The 16,899-nt window shown below is 31.7% G+C and overlaps 3 protein-coding genes across 16 annotated transcripts; 2 read left to right on the top strand and 1 right to left on the bottom strand.

Moving 5' to 3' along the window:
• The first annotated feature begins 3,082 nt into the window (after positions 1-3,082).
• Positions 3,083-4,771, top strand: LOC125048735 (E3 ubiquitin-protein ligase FANCL). 3 transcript variants are annotated; one of them, XM_047647579.1, is made up of 4 exons: positions 3,083-3,883; positions 3,954-4,112; positions 4,293-4,483; positions 4,659-4,771. In XM_047647579.1, exons 1-4 carry the CDS (start codon positions 3,394-3,396, stop codon positions 4,758-4,760), a joined length of 942 nt encoding a protein of 313 aa, XP_047503535.1. In that variant the 5' UTR covers positions 3,083-3,393; the 3' UTR covers positions 4,761-4,771. The 3 variants fall into 3 exon arrangements, with proteins under 3 accessions (XP_047503535.1, XP_047503537.1, XP_047503536.1); XM_047647581.1 differs by having other exon boundaries at positions 3,097-3,430; XM_047647580.1 differs by having other exon boundaries at positions 3,098-3,291.
• A 309-nt stretch (positions 4,772-5,080) lies between these two features.
• Positions 5,081-7,452, bottom strand: LOC125048734 (COP9 signalosome complex subunit 1). Its single transcript, XM_047647577.1, has 4 exons — positions 7,333-7,452; positions 7,116-7,197; positions 5,696-7,042; positions 5,081-5,478 (listed from the first exon to the last, which is right to left on the bottom strand). Exons 2-4 carry the CDS (start codon positions 7,125-7,127, stop codon positions 5,389-5,391), a joined length of 1,449 nt encoding a protein of 482 aa, XP_047503533.1. The 5' UTR covers positions 7,128-7,197; positions 7,333-7,452; the 3' UTR covers positions 5,081-5,388.
• A 563-nt stretch (positions 7,453-8,015) lies between these two features.
• Positions 8,016-16,420, top strand: LOC125049121 (gamma-glutamyl hydrolase A-like). Of its 12 annotated transcripts, none has more exons than XM_047648227.1 (7): positions 8,017-8,153; positions 8,762-9,029; positions 9,867-9,917; positions 10,024-10,256; positions 12,730-12,836; positions 13,676-13,773; positions 15,420-16,420. In XM_047648227.1, exons 1-7 carry the CDS (start codon positions 8,039-8,041, stop codon positions 15,751-15,753), a joined length of 1,206 nt encoding a protein of 401 aa, XP_047504183.1. In that variant the 5' UTR covers positions 8,017-8,038; the 3' UTR covers positions 15,754-16,420. The 12 variants fall into 12 exon arrangements, with proteins under 12 accessions (XP_047504192.1, XP_047504183.1, XP_047504191.1 ...); XM_047648235.1 differs by having other exon boundaries at positions 8,018-8,153; positions 13,676-13,786; positions 15,420-15,545; XM_047648229.1 differs by having other exon boundaries at positions 8,023-8,153; positions 8,864-9,029.
• The last annotated feature ends 479 nt before the right edge of the window (positions 16,421-16,899 follow it).

The following is a 16,899-nucleotide window of genomic DNA, read 5'->3' as shown; positions in this document are numbered from 1 at the left end:
GCCAGTTTCTAACGTTCCAAACCACATTCGAAATTATCCGCGTGGAGAAAGTACGTAAATTTGAATAATTTCTGCTTCGTGATTTTTTCGTTAAATATTCAAATGATTTCTATCTTACCCCGTGTACTTACTGTAACTTTAATTATAAGATAGGTACGACTGTTTCATAGGCTTATTTAACTATAGTTTCTTAGTGACGAAATCACATCAAATACGTCAATAAACAACTATAAATAGTATGTCAAACGCAAGAACTCATCAGTACCAATCTAGTGGATATTATGAAAAAGATACAGAATGAAGATATTTTCGAATTTTAATAAGAATTAGTTAAAAAAAGTCAATTTTCATATAAAAACTAAAACAAATCATAACTCTGCAGGGGTTGACCTTAGAGACCTCCCGTAGAACAATTTTTTGCCGCTGATGACCTCATCTATCCCCTATTTGCGTTTGATCCACGACTTTTTGGCCATCCTGTATTTTTTTCAACAATTCAAACTTTCAACCTAACTTCAAGCGTAGTGTTCAGTGTGACCGTTTTAAGTATATTCAGTACCAAATTGGTATAATTTGGGCTCCGTAAAACTAATTTAGTTTTTGAAGTTATACTTCTTTAGGCGTGTTATGAAAAATTGATGAGAGTGAAATTTTACTATGCGCGCGCACCGTGACACAAAATTAACAGAATGAAGTTGCCCACGGAAGATGCTACGGCATTGGACTTAGTGTAAGAGAATAATAATAAATATTTATTTATTTGATTTGTAAACTGAACTTTATATTATATTATGTTTATATAATGACTCTTTTTCCAGTCTTTGATTATTTAATTGTAATTAATTATTTGCATGCAATCAAAAACTATTTTTAATAATGCCAAAGAAGTATAACTTCTTACGCGCGTACATAAGTACACACACCCTTTTTTTGTATCCTTTCATATTGATATTCTGGTATTTTTTGGTACATTTTTAAACATTTAACATTTTTAAACACAATATTGATATTTTTTTTTGGGTTGGGCGGGCACGGGGCAACACTAATTTCCATTCGTTCACATAATTTCGTCTTTGTCTGATGTTTACCGCAACTGTATCATTTTGTCTCTTTCGAATCGTCATCGCGGGGTATTACTGAAACTTAAAAAAAAAGCGTGCGTGTACTTATGTACGCGCGTAAGAAGTTATACTTCTTTGGCATTATTAAAAATAGTTTTTGATTGCATGCAAATAATTAATTACAATTAAATAATCAAAGACTGGAAAAGGAGTCATTAAAGTCAATAAAGTTCAGTTTACATTTGAAAAATTAATTAAATAAATATTTATTATTATTCTCTTACATTAAACAAATAAAACACTATTTATCTTTAAAACATTTTTATTTCATTATACTATTTATTTTTAAGTGACTCTAATGTCTTCATCAGAATTTCGGTTTGTAATTTTAAATTAATCATTACTTGGTTGTGCATCTACGAGGCTTCTCCAAAACTACTTGCTTTCTGCAACAAATAAGAGAATATTAATTTAAGCTCTGTCCATGCAAAACTTAAAATTTTTTATAATTCATATTATAAATTTAAATTAATATTATAAAGTAATGTTGTAAGCATATGCCTATGCTTGAAAGGTTGAACCTTGAACATCACCATACATCATATTTATAATTAACATTCCTACCTCGACAGCATCACAATCAAATTCATTGAAATCTACTTCAAACCATTGTGTCTCGAGAAGGTGATGGTGGCTTTGTTCCACCTCCAGTTTTTGATGTTTCACGGCGATAAGATGACAACTCTTTTTTTGTATTCAATTAAGTGCACTTCCACTGATTCATCAATTGTTTTTTGTCTCTTGTCCTTATATTTGCTAGATTAAATCTGATGTTTTGATTAAATAATGTGGTCATTTTTTTGAGATGCAGGTACTTATTAAAATGTTTACTTCTCTGTTATATCGCTCCAAGCCTTCATTTTCTCCTTATTAGTATTCGTGCTTAAATCTTTGTTCTCAATTATTGATATATAGGGTCGTAGAATATTTCTAAAAAGTTGCTGTAACAAACGCAATAAACAAAAGCAATGAATAATGGTTCATGTTTCAGTTTTAATCAACAATAATACTCGATAATACATACGGATAGTTAACCTCAATTGTATTGAAGCACTCAGGAAGGTTAGCACAGTTTTTTCACAAATATTTTATATTATTTCACAAATATTTTGTATAATGAAAATAACTAGGTATATAATTATTAATTTTAAACAATAATTAAAACTCCTATATTTGTTTAAAAGGTAAATGTCATTGTCAGATGTCAATTGTCATGGTCATTCAAAATTCTTGTTAAGCTGCTAAGCTAGAATATGCGTGAAGTTAGCTTCACGCATATTCTATTTCTTTTTACTTGTAGTTTGTCTTATTCCCATCTCGCTCGCGCACGCTATATCACACTGCCAATTTTGTGTCATAGGTGCGCGCGCAATCGTAAAATTTCATTCTCATGAATTTTTCATAACGCGCCTAAAGAAGTACAACTTCAAAAACGATTCCTAGCAGCAATGATTCCGAGTTACGTTTGATAGACCCACAAGTAGCGGTTTGTGAAAATTGTACATCTCTTACCAGCGTAATCAACAGGTTTCCGAACATTGACAAATGACACTACAAATGATACAGTAAGACAATTAATTGACGAGGAATATCGTCAAATAAAGTATGATTCAGAGGTACAAAACCTGATGAGTGGTTCTAGTAGTAGTGCTAGTGCTGTATATAATGAACAGTTATACAGTAAATGTTCCTAAGTACAAAAATTTGACTAATAATGTAAAATGTCTATTGGGCATACACATTTCAAACGCTGAATGCGAAAGATTTTCAAAAGTTGTTCATATAAAAACTAAATACAGAAACAGGTTTCTAGCTAAACATATTGCGTGCGTGTTGCACGTTAAGCAAGGTATAAGTGAAGGGATTGTAGTTGTGTCTCATTTGACCCATCATTATCAATGATATGGTAAAAATAATCAGTCGAATCGTGTTTTGGTATTATTTAGTACTGGCACCTTGTAGTTTTAGTAGATCACCATATTTTCAAACGGTCACACTGGTTGTGTTGTGCACGACGCACGTTGTACTTTAAGAAGTTTTATAAAGCTCTAAGACACTCGTAAGAATAAAAGAAGGAAGAGTTTAAGAAGTATTAAATAAAACGTGGCAGTCCGCACTCCGCAGTATGTTTATATGGCTTTAGCCTGCGCTCTTCCCTCAGGAAGAATAAGTAATAAAATTAGCGGTTTTTTAAATGATTAATGAACAACAATATTTTAAGTACCTTATTAATTTATTAGTTCTTGTTTAATATTTTTATATTTGGAATAGAATGAATAAAGCGCAGTGCCTTCGAAATGTATTACAAAGTAAAGAATTTAATACATTACCAATTTTTTTAAAAGGACTCGCCAGTTTTATTAGTGGTGATGAAGATAATAAGTTCAAATCAATTAGTTCGTACTTAGTGGATTCACAATTTTTATCTGAACTTAAGGCACCTCTACCTGGTGTTGATTTCGCTTTTGGCGACTCGCTAAGGGATGTCAAATGTACTTTAAGGGACGAAGAGTCAAGGCTTCATGAATTATATATAACTTATGAAGGTGTTAAAAAGTTAAAGATCACTGCAGGTGATATCCCGTATGCGCCATTTCTCGAGCAATGCTTTAGCAATGTTGAAGAGCTTGTTGGTGCTTTCTTTAGACATGTCAAAAGCTTACAAAGTTATTTCTATGAACTTGAAAATATAGATAATAATTGTGTGGTATTGGATCCAATCAAGCCAACTTTTAAGGATAATTTCAGAAATATTCGCATTGGTTTGTTTTTAACTTTCTACATAGGTTTTTGTTACCTGTTTGCTCTTAATTAAATAAACTTCTTTTGTAGATGACAAAACATGGCTGTATGTAGAAGTTACTCTAGATGGATACCCTACAAATATGCATTTAATAGGGCAGTCCCAAGTATGGCAAGGAAAATTACAAGATGGAATTTTAAATTGGGACCATGATAAAAATATAGTAGAAAACATAACATCCATATTTGGTAAGTTATCCATATAATTTGATTGTATTTCAGATAGGGGTCTTAGATAAGTGATTGAGAATCAAAAACAACATAATACAACTAAATATAATAATAGGTTGACAAGATTGGTACTAACTTCAAACTATTTAAACATAATACTTTAGAAGACTGTAATGTATGAGTAAAATAATTTTTCAGATTTAAATGATCAGTCAATCGCATTTAAATCACTAAGTGAAACTATGAAGCCATATGATGCACAAGAGAAAGATGATATAATATGTGGAATATGTTTCTGTTCTGAGCTGCCTGATAACCTCACTGTACCACAGCCATTATGCCAGAATTCAAATTGTGATGTTCACTTTCATAAAAGCTGTTTGTTCCAGGTAATGTAATGCGTCTCATTACTATGATTTAAAACAATATTTTAACTTAAACTATGATGTCTGATTAATAACAAATCACGCTTAGGGTAAGATTCAGAGATGGATTATTTCTGGCCATGGGATAATTTTACTTTGTATTTTTTTCTATGCCATTTAAAAATTTTATATTTTTCAGTGGTTGGTTGCATGTGAAGGAGGAAGGCCTCCATCTTTTGGAATTATAAACGGTAGCTGCCCTACATGTCTTCAACCAATCTCATGTAGTAATAATAACTGAACCATTGGACATGACAAAAATAGCAATGTAATTATTTTTTTTTTGTTTCTTAAGATGTATGTCATAAATGTTAATAATTAAAAATCCAGAAAACAATATGTTCAACCATTCAATCTTGCCTAATGGCTAACGCGTGCGACTCCCTACTTTTGAGGTCGTGAGTTTGAATCGCTCAAAATCGAAGCACCAATGGTAAATCTTATTTATGTGCACAATTAAAACTCACTTGTGAAACAAAGAAAAAGCTTGTGAGAATAACAACATGCTATAGATATAAAAATCGTCAGCGTGCTTTTGTGTGTTAGAAAATAATAAAGAACTTGCATTTACTTTTTAATATCATAAAGTTGTTGACATATCAATATATGGTTACACATATTAATTCTGTTTATAGAAGCTTTTTTGTGTGATTTCGTTCATTTACATAAACAATTAATTTAGAATCAATCAAGGCCTTAACAACCACAACAGAAAAAATAAAAATTATTTATCAATACACAAAGTAAATGCATTAATTAATTATTTATTACTAAACAAGTTTTTATACAAAGTTGATAAGTTTTGGGTGTGATTTTCAATTACCATGTAAAAGTAAAAAGTAATATGTCAACTACAGAGAGGTAATTCATCACAAGGGGACTGCATCAAATGTACGCGTAAGGCTTGTGCTTGACCCTGGAGCTTCCCCACCCTGTGGACCAGTATCGCGCCCAACATTCTGAAATTTTTTTTGAGTTACTAGAATTATACATACACCTATCTGACAAAATTAAGAGTGAATTGTAAGCATAAACTGATTATTTTTTTGAAAATATTGTATACAATACTTGTACTTCAACATTGTTGGTTGCAAATAAAACTATTACTAAATTATTAAAAATTGTTGGGATATTATTTCTGTATAATATTATAAAGTACAGTTTGCTGTTCCTTACCTTAACTTGCATTTGATTTTTTATCATGGCAGCTCGTAAAATAAACATAGAAGTACGCCGCTGATACTCTTTACCCATGGCCAAGCTTTTTTCGAAAGTAGTACTTCTCTGGTCTACATCTTTAGCATATAATATTTTATTATGTGAATCAATACGGGCTTGTATTTGACCATCAAGAATCAATTGCATGAGTTCATCCTCAAGAGCATTCACAGTTCGGTTAAATGCAGAAGCCATCAAACGCATGTCAGCTGACAAGTATGGGCTGAAGTATTGAATTAAAGCTCTGTTTCGTATTTGCATATAAAGAGAATTTAAGTGAGGTGCTAAATACATATCTAGGAGTAAGTTGTCCCTTATCTCATCAAGTAATCTTAAGCAGGAAGCATATTTAGATTCATAGAACTTAAAAATTATATCTCGCAATTGCGGCTCTAGTTCTAAGAATAATTTAAAAGAACTACTAACTATAACTTGTTTTTGTAATTCAGCACGATCAAAAGTAGCAAGTGCACATAATCCGCCATACACAGCAATATTATTGCTGCTAAGTAATTCAGGGTATTCACAGTGGTCAATACTTGCTGCTAGAAAATGTTTTGCTGCAGACTTATATTTCTTTGTTGCCAATTCTGCAAGTCCTGCAGCACATTTTAGGCGTGTAAATATGACATAGTTAGAATCCTTTGGCGGGGCCTCGTGAAAATCTGGGGTGCTCTCAGCTTTTGATACATAGTTGAGAACATGAGCCCAATTTTGCAAATATACAGACACTTTAACTACATTGAGGCACATCATAATTACATGTTTTCCACTAGTGCAATAATCTCTTGCCCTTGAATAACATTTCAGTGCACTTGTCAAGTCTCCACAGTCCAGGTAATGATCACCTAAGTCATCATGCCCTCTTCTAATGCTTTCCTTAATAGAATTTGTTTTATAGTTTTTTAAGTCTGTATCTAACTTTTCCAATTTGATAGCAGCTTTTTTGGTCTTTGACTCAACCCACATAGTATCGGGAACAGGAATATCCTGTGATCCCATTTGGACAGCAACATCAGGAAGGCCAGATGAAGCAATTGCTTCAGCAAGTTTTTTATGAAGTGTTTGGTAAAGACTCACATTATAAGTCGTCATTACATACGATATGGCCATTTTAAGGGCCTCTAATCTCAGTGATGGACAATGATCAGCTACAAACATTAATCTATACAACTTCGCAAAACCAGTATATGAGGCCGCATAAGTCTCTAAATCCAATGTAGGGTTTTCAACCACAAAGCACTCTGTCTCATTGTTTTCATTGTCTTCAAGTGGAACGTCCACTTGCATAGGTTCCGCCGTATTCTAAAAATATAATATGATAGTATAAGTTTATTCAGTCATAACATATTATTTAGTAAAGTAATGGTAAACTTACCAATTCAAACATGTTTATTTAAGTAAATTCTTATTGTACTACAGAAAATATCCGAATTCCACTGTCAACGCAGGAAACCAACCTAGAATACAATTAAGCGTTTATATTTTAACATTGACCTACTTTGTCGTTTTACTAACTTGTAAGTTTTGTAAATAAGGGAAATTTATGTAATATAATCTATTAACAGTAACATCATAAAACGCTAACAAAATACCTTTATCATTACGTTTCTTTTTTGCAGCGGCATTTTTCTTTTTGACGATTGACGTCTTATAAATTGTTGCCAGTTAATTTTTTTGCGTGTGAAATAACTTTACGACACCTTTGCGTTTTTTAAATTCTAATATAACAATATTTTGTTAAATTTTTGATCATATTTGATAGAGATATTTGATCATGAATAGGTAATGATTAGCAAGACAATTGCCAAATTTATAAACATTTTCGTCCCTTGTCGACATTTTTATCGATAATAACCGATAATTACGATTTGTTTTTATATGAAAATTACTCATCACAATAACTAGTTTATTGGTTTTATTATTACTCTATGACATACAAATGTTTAAAACACAGTTATAAAAGAAACAGTATGGAAATAGAAATTATTATGCCAATATGTCTCAACTCCAAAATCAGCAATAAATTTACAAAAATTGACGTTTCAACATTCAATCGGGCAAAGTGTATTTTCATTTAATGCACGATTCTGAACCTAAATCAAATATATCCTATAAAGATATTCAGTGGTTCATAATATGTATTTATACTTTATAGCTAGCAATCTTGTGTACTTCTAATAAATGTTCGTACCTTTAGTAATGGCAATCGTAAAAACGCGCAGGCGCGTAAATTTATCCATGACATACATATAACATATTATGCCATGGGGTAATAGAGTCACAATATCTAATTACAAGATGTTTTACCAAGTATATCATTTATTAAAGTCTGTACTTAACAATAACACTATATTAATATTATTGATAGGTTGCTACTATCTAAGATTATTGTCCCGAAAAAAGTGGAAAACAGGTGCGTATACAATATATATGTTCATTGACAAATATTTTGTATATTAGCTATTCGAATTAAAATATACTACGATTTAAAATATACTTAAATCATAAATAAATCGACGTAATATGTATGTTGATTTATTTATGATTTAAGTATATTTTAAATAGTAGTATATTTTAATTCGGATAGCTAATATACAAAATATTTGTCAATATAAAGACAATAATTTTATCTACTCTAAAATAAAAGAATTAATCAGAATCGACATTGTTTTGGTAGCTTACCTAAAGCGTTAAAAAAAACCTGACATTAAATGCTCTATGATAAGATTAGGTAGATTTATATCAATTTATATAAAATGCAAAAAGATAATTTGTCAAAATATATTGCTTGCACGCGCACATTGTTTACTTTTGTAAACGCGTTGTACTAAAACAATCCCGTATATAAATAACATTTAACGAGTTATATTCAGTAACATAACAGTCCCTTAGCCTAATGCATGTCAGGTATAAAAGTTCACTGTACAACATAAAAATTTGTGTTTTCAACGACGTCACAAGTGTGATTTTTATATGGTTTGTAGCGAAATTGTATTTTATTTAATTTATTCTTTATTTAAGGGTGCAAACGTTTTAGGTTGGTCGGTGGGTCTCCTGAAGGCTGGTTAGAAATGTTAACTATTAAAGCGTTAATATTGACTGCATATGTATACTATTGTGAAGGAACATCGAGAGCTGCACTGAACGATCGACCTATTATCGGCGTGTTATCACAAGAACAATCTAAACATCTTCATTCGAAGTTTCCTGACGAAAACTATACGAGTTACATCGCTGCGTCATACGTGAAGCATGTTGAAGCTGCGGGAGCACGAGTTGTGCCAATTCTGTGCGTAAATATTTGTAGGTTTATTAAGGTTACGTATGTAAGGTCGCTTTTTGGTTATATTTTATAAAAAACTAGTAGACTCGGCCAAGCGTTGCTGTGGCTAAGATTTTTGTTATATTACATAGTACCTACTAAACTATTCAAGAGAAAAGGCAGGAGAACACCAATCCACCATGCTTTTTTGGTGGTTATGCCATTAAATTGTAGCTTATGTGAAACGTTGGTAATTATTTTGATAAGGATCAATACCTAGGTACGAATAAAGAGCCTTTTCTAGCGGTGGTATTTTAATAAAAAATAATAATAAAAGGACGCTTATTGTGACGTAACTATAAGAGATAGAGACATGCTGTCGCGAATTTTTTTACAGATAGTGATGTGTCCTGAAAAATTGTCATACATCATTTTGTTCTATCATTAATAGTTTTCGCAGCGCACGCGATTAAAGGAAGTTTTTTGTTTATTTTTTTTATACCTTGGGTTAGATTATTCAAGTTTTAGTAAGCATCCCTATTTTTTTTGAAAATGAAACATATCCTATGTTACTCGGGAATAGTGTAGCTCGCCAACGGTGAAAGAATTTTTGAAATCGGTCCAGTAGTTTCGGAGCCTATTCATTTCAAACAAACAAAAAATCAAATCTTTCCTCTTTATAATATTAGTATAGAAAACTAATTAGAATGGCTAAGTTATTCATTTGTATAAGCTATAAATTATATAACTATTATGGATGTGTAGCATTGAAACTAAATTTTGACTGCTTTTTATGTTAATTGAAATTTAGATTTCTCGTGATTTAGCTATAACGTGTTTTTTTTTAATAGATTTTATTTGCAGCATTGGAAAGAACCGCAAATATTATGAGGATCTTATGAAAAAAATCAATGGGTAAGATAGAAATAAAGTTTTATCTTATGAATGCAAAACATTAGTTTGTTATTATATGAGTGTCACCGAAATTTTCTTTTGCATCATCAAGTATGAAATGTTTCAGGGTATTTCTTCCAGGAGGCGCCACATTCTTCAATCAGTCGAATGGATTTGCCGATGCTGGACAGCATATTTACGAGATAGCTCAAGAAATGAATAGATCGGGAGACTATTTCCCAATTTTTGGCACTTGTTTGGGATTTGAATTACTAATAATACTCGCATCTGGAAGAGGGGAGAAGGAAAATAGAGTCAAATGTTATTCGTTTCGGAATTTATCGCTCAACTTTACAAAGGGTAAGAAATAGTTTAAATGTTAAACAAGATATTTAGATTATTTAATATTAATTTTCATCACGACGATTAGCAAAACTGTTTCATAGTTGGATTATCGTGAATGGATTTGTAAAATGTAAAATTTACAAATATTGTTCGTCTTCTGCCAAAATTGGTTAACTTCATGCATTGCATGAAGTTGGCTAGAATTTGCGTAGGGGATGTTTAGTAGAACATAAAAACCAATTTTTCAATTCTATAGTATAGAAACTGGATATGATATTAAATGTTACGACATATTAAACAAATTGATCTAGATATGGATATTGCACTTGCGCGAAATGTAAAGACTTAGACAGTCGATAAATACATATTATAAAAACATTAGGATATCCATAGTAGGATAGCACACTTTGAAATCAATTCCTTTAATTTTTATAAATTATGAATTGATGTAATTTTTTTTCGTTCGTGTTTGTTATGTTTACCTATAAGTGCTTGTCGCATTAAATTTTGTAGTTTATTTTTTTAATGTACCAATGTATGAGTGTGCCGAGCGTTAGCAAGCTTTTGTAAATAAATAAATAATAAAACTTTTCGAAGGAAACTGTTGCCAAGATTTTGAAACTGAGAATTCATAATTAGATGTATGGTTCAAAATTTTCTAAGCTTTTAAGCCTTAGGTTAAAATAAATTCAGCATATATTATTATTAGCTAAGACTAAAACGAAAGAAAAAGAAAAAAAGACTGGTAAAGCTGCGAAAATGAAATCCTGCGTTCTATTTATAAAAACTCGTTCTTTGTTTGTCAAACTGAACAATAACAAGGCAAACAAGATTATATTACCTTTCGGTATGTCCACAGTCTATAACCGTGTACACTGGAGATAATAAATATATTTTTTTTATATAAAACGACTAGAATTTGAAATCTTCCTGTGGAGCTACAAACTTTTAGGTCTGTGTCTCAGATTTCTGTATCTGTTTCGCGATCAATTGTTATTTCTAGTAGGCGAGTAGATGATAATCCTTTTGTGTCTAGTACACGGCGACTTTTTGTGTCTACGGCAAGGTTTGCTCACGGTCTTATCGTACACCGTACGAGCGAGTGTTAATAGACATAAAGTACAAAGCACAGCTGCGGTCGAATCTACGTCCTCAAGGATGAGAATCGGACGCCGAAACCACTAAGCAAACACTCTAATATTATTATCTATATATTTTTATTTTCGTTTGTTCTTTTTGATCTAAAAGAGTTCTCATCTACTTCATGTTTATTAACTTACATTATTATTCAATCAATAGTGCCGTTTTATTCCCGGCGAAACAACGGTTGTGCGTTAGTAGGCAAAAAGTCTGATTGAGACGGTCAATCTAACGCAAAATTGGCGTGCTTCATGCCCCATTGTTTTACGGGTCTTGAAACACGACAAAATTTGATTTATAAAAAAACTTACAACAAAAAATGAAAGAAATTAAAAATAGCTCCAGTATAGTACTGTTAGGAACACTACCACGGTTATGATATCGATACGTTATCAATTTACAAACAGTCAGTAATGAGTTTATTACTCGGTCAACTTGACCTGGTAATAACAACACAATGTGTACCAATGACCGGAAGAGGTTTTTGATTATATTTCTACCATTATTATCATGCGCATACAAAAAAATTGTAATACCTAGATTGTGGAACCCGACCACATTCGTATCTTCTATCTGTGGTCACCTATACAGGCTGCCCTTGTCTATGCCCAACGCACGGTCACTGCACGCTAAAATATATCCTCTAAGATATTTTTATCAATGACCGAAGATGGTTTCATTCTTGTATTTAAAAAAGTAAAAAAAGGTATAGAGGAATAGTTCTCGAATATGTACGTATATATATTTCGGTGTGTAACATGGCTTGGACCTTTGCTTTAGCATAATTTAGCGTTATTTATATCAAATAGATTACATATGACAGTACCTATAATAGTATATAAAGCATATAATAGACTATTACTTAGTATACAATAACATACATTAAATAAATTAACAGACTATTTAAAAGTCTTTGGTGGTGTTTAAATAGAATCTGTAATCTGTTAAAGCAAATTAAATAAGCTTTGACATTGTTTACACTAATATTATAAAGAGGGAAGATTTGATTGTTTGTTTAATTGAATTGAATAAGACCCATGACTACTGGACCTATTTGAAAAAAAATCCATCATTAGATTCCTACATTACTCCTGATATAATATTTTCAAATAAGTAAGGGTTACGTATGTAAACTTGGATAGTATTGTATAGGAAGGTGTTAAAAATTACTAATTAAATCCCTATACTGCGAAACTGTACTAATAATAGAGCAACGACTACAGTTTTATAGAAGACCGCGATAAAGTCCGCGATATCATATTTCTAACACAAATTTTTATAACATAAATATTCAGCTGTGCGATGTTAAGAATGAACGCTAGTATAAAATAAATTTTAAAAATTTCAGACTTTCGTAGCAGTAAAATGTTTAAAGATGCTACTGAAGACATTATCAGAATTCTTGAAACTGAAGATATCACTGTCAACGCGCACCAATTTTGTATACTCGACGAAGTAAGTCGATTTATTTTTGTATGACTTTAATTTTGTATGACAGATGTTATGCGCAATGCGCCACAGTTTCCATACAAATATTTGGACCAGGCGTTTTGTTTAGCGTATTAAACTTTAGCATTGGCATATAATTAATGTGAACTATACGCTTGAGACAAAATTATTTGTCGACATTCGTGTTCCATTTACGCTAAACGAATTTGTATGGGAATGGTCACGTGACAAAGCAAAGGTAACGAAGATTTTCCATGTAATAATAAAATAATTCCTAATTTAGGCTGAAAATGGTACAGAGCGCCCCACGCTTTTTCACAATAATACCAGTATTTTTTGTTCATTACCATTTTCAGCCTAAATTAGGAATTATTTTTCACTTTTTAGTTAAAAGCGTGTTTTATAGTTTTTTTTAATTATATTTATTTTCCACTTTTTAGTCCTAGCAGCAATACGTGTTGTCTCAATTTAATCGGATTGCTTTGTGGACTTAAAAAAAATTCATTGTTTTTTCGAGATAAACCTATGAAATTATTATATTGTCGCTGATTCTTTATAAGTGTACAAAGTTTGAATTAAATCTGTCCGTTTAAAGTGGGTCAAAATCGAGTCCGAAGGAGTCGGTTACATACATACATACAGGTGAAGCTAATATAAAGCGTGTAATGACTAACAATAGTCCATGTTTTATAATAAGCCCTTCTACGTTGTTTTCTTAAACCGTTAAATTATTTATCATTAATTTTAGTAAGGTGACCCACCTTGTTTAAAGTAGTACCCGTTCGTAATTGAGTGCGTTTACGATCTTTCATAAGTTAAAGTGATGATCTTTTTAATGGTTTCAGAATTTGAAATCTCATAACTTGACTAAAGACTGGCGAGTTACGTCACACAGTAAGGACGACAACGGGACATCGTTTATAGCAACTATTGAACACACCAGGTGAAAAATATAGGTGTTTGTAGTTAACTATTAAATTATCACATTTAATTAGTTTAAAGGAAAAAATCATAGCCATAGTATAGGTCGGTTATCGAAAGCTGGCGCGTTCACAGTACTCACACTAATGCAATTTCACTATACAGTATACAGTATGTTTAAAAATATGACTTTTTTGCCAAGCTATATATTATAGTCTACTCTGGTTTTAGTAAGGTTGGGTGGGTTGTAAATAAATAAAAATGTGTCAAATACATAATATTATGTGCATTCGAGGGTGGATCCAAAAGTTCTAAGCCCGACCAAGAACGTAAAAGAGTAGTTTGTGTAAATATTTTTTCATTTTTCGACATAAGTTCCATGTAGCTCAACACACTTCACTTTTACTTCACTAACAATTCTTTCAATACTCCTCTTAGAAACCCCAGTCGCATCTGATGTTAAATAAAAAATAAAAAAATTTCATTAAACTGTTTTTATTAAGATGCTTAAAATAATTAAAAACATTGTGCACCATTTCACGAGATTGTCCTGGTAATGTTTGAAAAAAGATCAACATGTACAGTAACAAAAGCAAAACAAAAACTGTCTCTTTTATACTCATAAGCTTGACCGAGCGCGAGAGAGACGGACAGTCTTTTCGTGATGTATTTGTGATTGTATTTTAGTTTGACATCACGCCTCGCGCTTATTCACAGACACTACACAAGCACAAAGTGTGAATGTGTTGAAGCCGCCAGCTTTAGATAACATACCTATATCACTTAGCATATAGTATCACTCGCGTGGATTTCGTGGATTTCGTGTATTTTAACCTCTCTAACAATTGTAGTATTGGCAGTCAATTTGCATTTCATTAAAAAAAATATAGAATATAAACCAATCCTACATGGTTTTACGAAATGTATTTCTTCTACTCAACAGGTTGGTTTTGTACTTAAACAGTAATTTGTTGCATAAAACCACTATATGGAACCAGCTGCCCACTGAAGTGTTTCCAAGTATTTAAAAGAGCGTACCAATTCTTCAGAGTCCGGCAACAAACTCGCGAGCCCTCTGGCATTCTGAGTGTTCATGGGCGGCGGGGCGGTATCACTTAACATCAGATGAGCCTCCTGCCCGTTTGCCTCCTGATATATAAAAATATTAAAAAAGCTATATTTTTTTTTTCAATTTTGAGTTTTTCTCATTCGTACACATAGATAACCGCGGCCAGGAAACTTCATTTTATAATATGTAAGAATGTGAGGAAATAAGTATGACTATAGAAGCACAGAAGTAAGGGACGAAATGTCAAATAGTGTTAAACATTTAGATATGGCAATTTAATTGGGGTAGACATTAAAAGAAACTTAGTTAATATTTGTTACCAGTGCCATCTATCGGAATATGAGGAAACTACGCTCCGAAAAGTTAGTCATAGAAGTTAGATAGAAGCATTTATACTATTAGAATGTTATAATCTGGAAGTTTTGTTCAATTTATTAATTTTATTGAAAAAGATCAAATTTGGCTGGAGGATATCGTAAATGTATGAACTATTTTAACTTTAAAAGGAATATTGAAAAAATATTGTTTTCTCTTCACGCCGATCACATGTTAGGGAAACGTATACAGTCCGAACAATATAGTTTATGTTCTCTTTCCAGGTATCCCTTCTATGGAGTTCAATTTCACCCCGAAAAGATCGCCTACGAATGGAAGGCATCTAAAAATTACCCACACACAATGAACGCGTTACACACAAATCGATATTTCATGGACTTTTTCGTAAGTGAATGTAGGAAAAATAACCACCGATTCCCCAGTACGAAGGAGGAAAATGATTACTTAATATATAAGTATGTACCAGTTTTTACAGGTGAACTTGGGAGTTCGTACCAACAGTGTTATTTCTTTGAACCTAGAGGTGTTGATACTAAATATAACTTGGATCTTTTAAAGGATAAACATGATTCGTACTATAGAACGGATTTGTATTGATATTTTGTATCGAATATTTAATCATTTATTTTCATTCACATTTCCATGTCAAATTTCACAAAATAATATTATTGAATTTGGATTGGATGATATTTTTTTACTAACATAATTTTAACACACAAAATCTGGAATTAATTGCTAGTCATAATCGTTTATTATAGGGACAGAAAAATGTTAAAAATGTTGTAGAGGAATAGTTTACACATTGCCCCATCATATCAAAGATTCTGTTAATTTCCTAAATGGTCTCTCTGTGTGGGAAGAGAACTACCGTTCTCTCCGGGAATGGAGGGCGTTGCTAAATTACTCTTTTTTAGGTTAATAGCACTGTAACTTCATTATAGTCTTGATACGTTTAATACAAAAACAATTAAAGGGTTAACATGGAAATAAATGAAACGACGCGTAGCAAATAATAATTATTTATGTGTCGGCACAGACAATGAATCGTCAACTTGTGGAGACATAATTTCACTGCCTTTGTTATAATATATCCGCAATTGTAGAGAACTTTAAAAAAAATATTGTTATTTGTTCAAAACAAACTTAGGTTTGGTATACCATTATTAAAACTATATATTTATCTTAGCATAGATTATATACTTAGTTGATACTAGGTCTGACAAAGAAGTTTTACTGTGATTATTAAATTAAATTAATTTTACCTCAAACATGTTTTTTATTTCTTGGTTGGTTATTAATATTTAGTAAGTAAATTTTTTTTTTCATTGGGAACCATAAATACTCAACTTTTTTTATTGTTTGTTCATCTAGTAAGAAAAAGCTAACGCCTGCTATGTGAAATAGAACAACTACTTATTTGTTAAGCCTTTATTGCTGACACCCAGTATAATATATAAACACTTATTTAAGTGACATAACCTAACTTAATCTAATATGGTAATCAATATCTCCTGCGACACATAGGCCTTTCCAGCTGCTTCTATTATTTTATGTCGATGTATGTGTTTATGTATGTATGATGTAGATTATGTTGCTCTTCTTGTCCAACTTTGCCTCCTATATATATATATATATAAATATTTATATCGTCTGCCCATCTCTTGCTCTGTCTTCCTCTTTTCCTTTTTCCGTCTCGTGGTTGCCATTCCGTAATAATTTTTGTCCATTTCAAACTGCTATCCC

This window comes from Pieris napi, chromosome 4 (genome assembly GCF_905475465.1).
Source record: "Pieris napi chromosome 4, ilPieNapi1.2, whole genome shotgun sequence".
Lineage (NCBI taxonomy): Eukaryota > Metazoa > Arthropoda > Insecta > Lepidoptera > Pieridae > Pieris > Pieris napi.
The sequence above is the reverse complement of the archived record's forward strand: the minus strand, read 5'-3'. Positions and strand labels throughout refer to the sequence as shown.

Excerpts from the sequence above, each read along its gene's own strand:
- LOC125048735 (XM_047647579.1), top strand. The coding sequence starts at position 3,394 with ATGAATAAAGCGCAGTGCCTTCGAAATGTATTACAAAGTAAAGAATTT. Across the intron at positions 3,884-3,953 it reads TTTCAGAAATATTCGCATTG|ATGACAAAACATGGCTGTAT; the intron begins GTTTGTTTTTAA and ends CTTCTTTTGTAG. Across the intron at positions 4,113-4,292 it reads AAACATAACATCCATATTTG|ATTTAAATGATCAGTCAATC; the intron begins GTAAGTTATCCA and ends ATAATTTTTCAG.
- LOC125048734 (XM_047647577.1), bottom strand. Across the intron at positions 5,479-5,695 it reads AAAATCAAATGCAAGTTAAG|AATGTTGGGCGCGATACTGG; the intron begins GTAAGGAACAGC and ends AAAAAATTTCAG.
- LOC125049121 (XM_047648227.1), top strand. The coding sequence starts at position 8,039 with ATGTTTTACCAAGTATATCATTTATTAAAGTCTGTACTTAACAATAAC. Across the intron at positions 9,030-9,866 it reads GCACGAGTTGTGCCAATTCT|CATTGGAAAGAACCGCAAAT; the intron begins GTGCGTAAATAT and ends TTTTATTTGCAG. Across the intron at positions 12,837-13,675 it reads AATTTTGTATACTCGACGAA|AATTTGAAATCTCATAACTT; the intron begins GTAAGTCGATTT and ends TAATGGTTTCAG.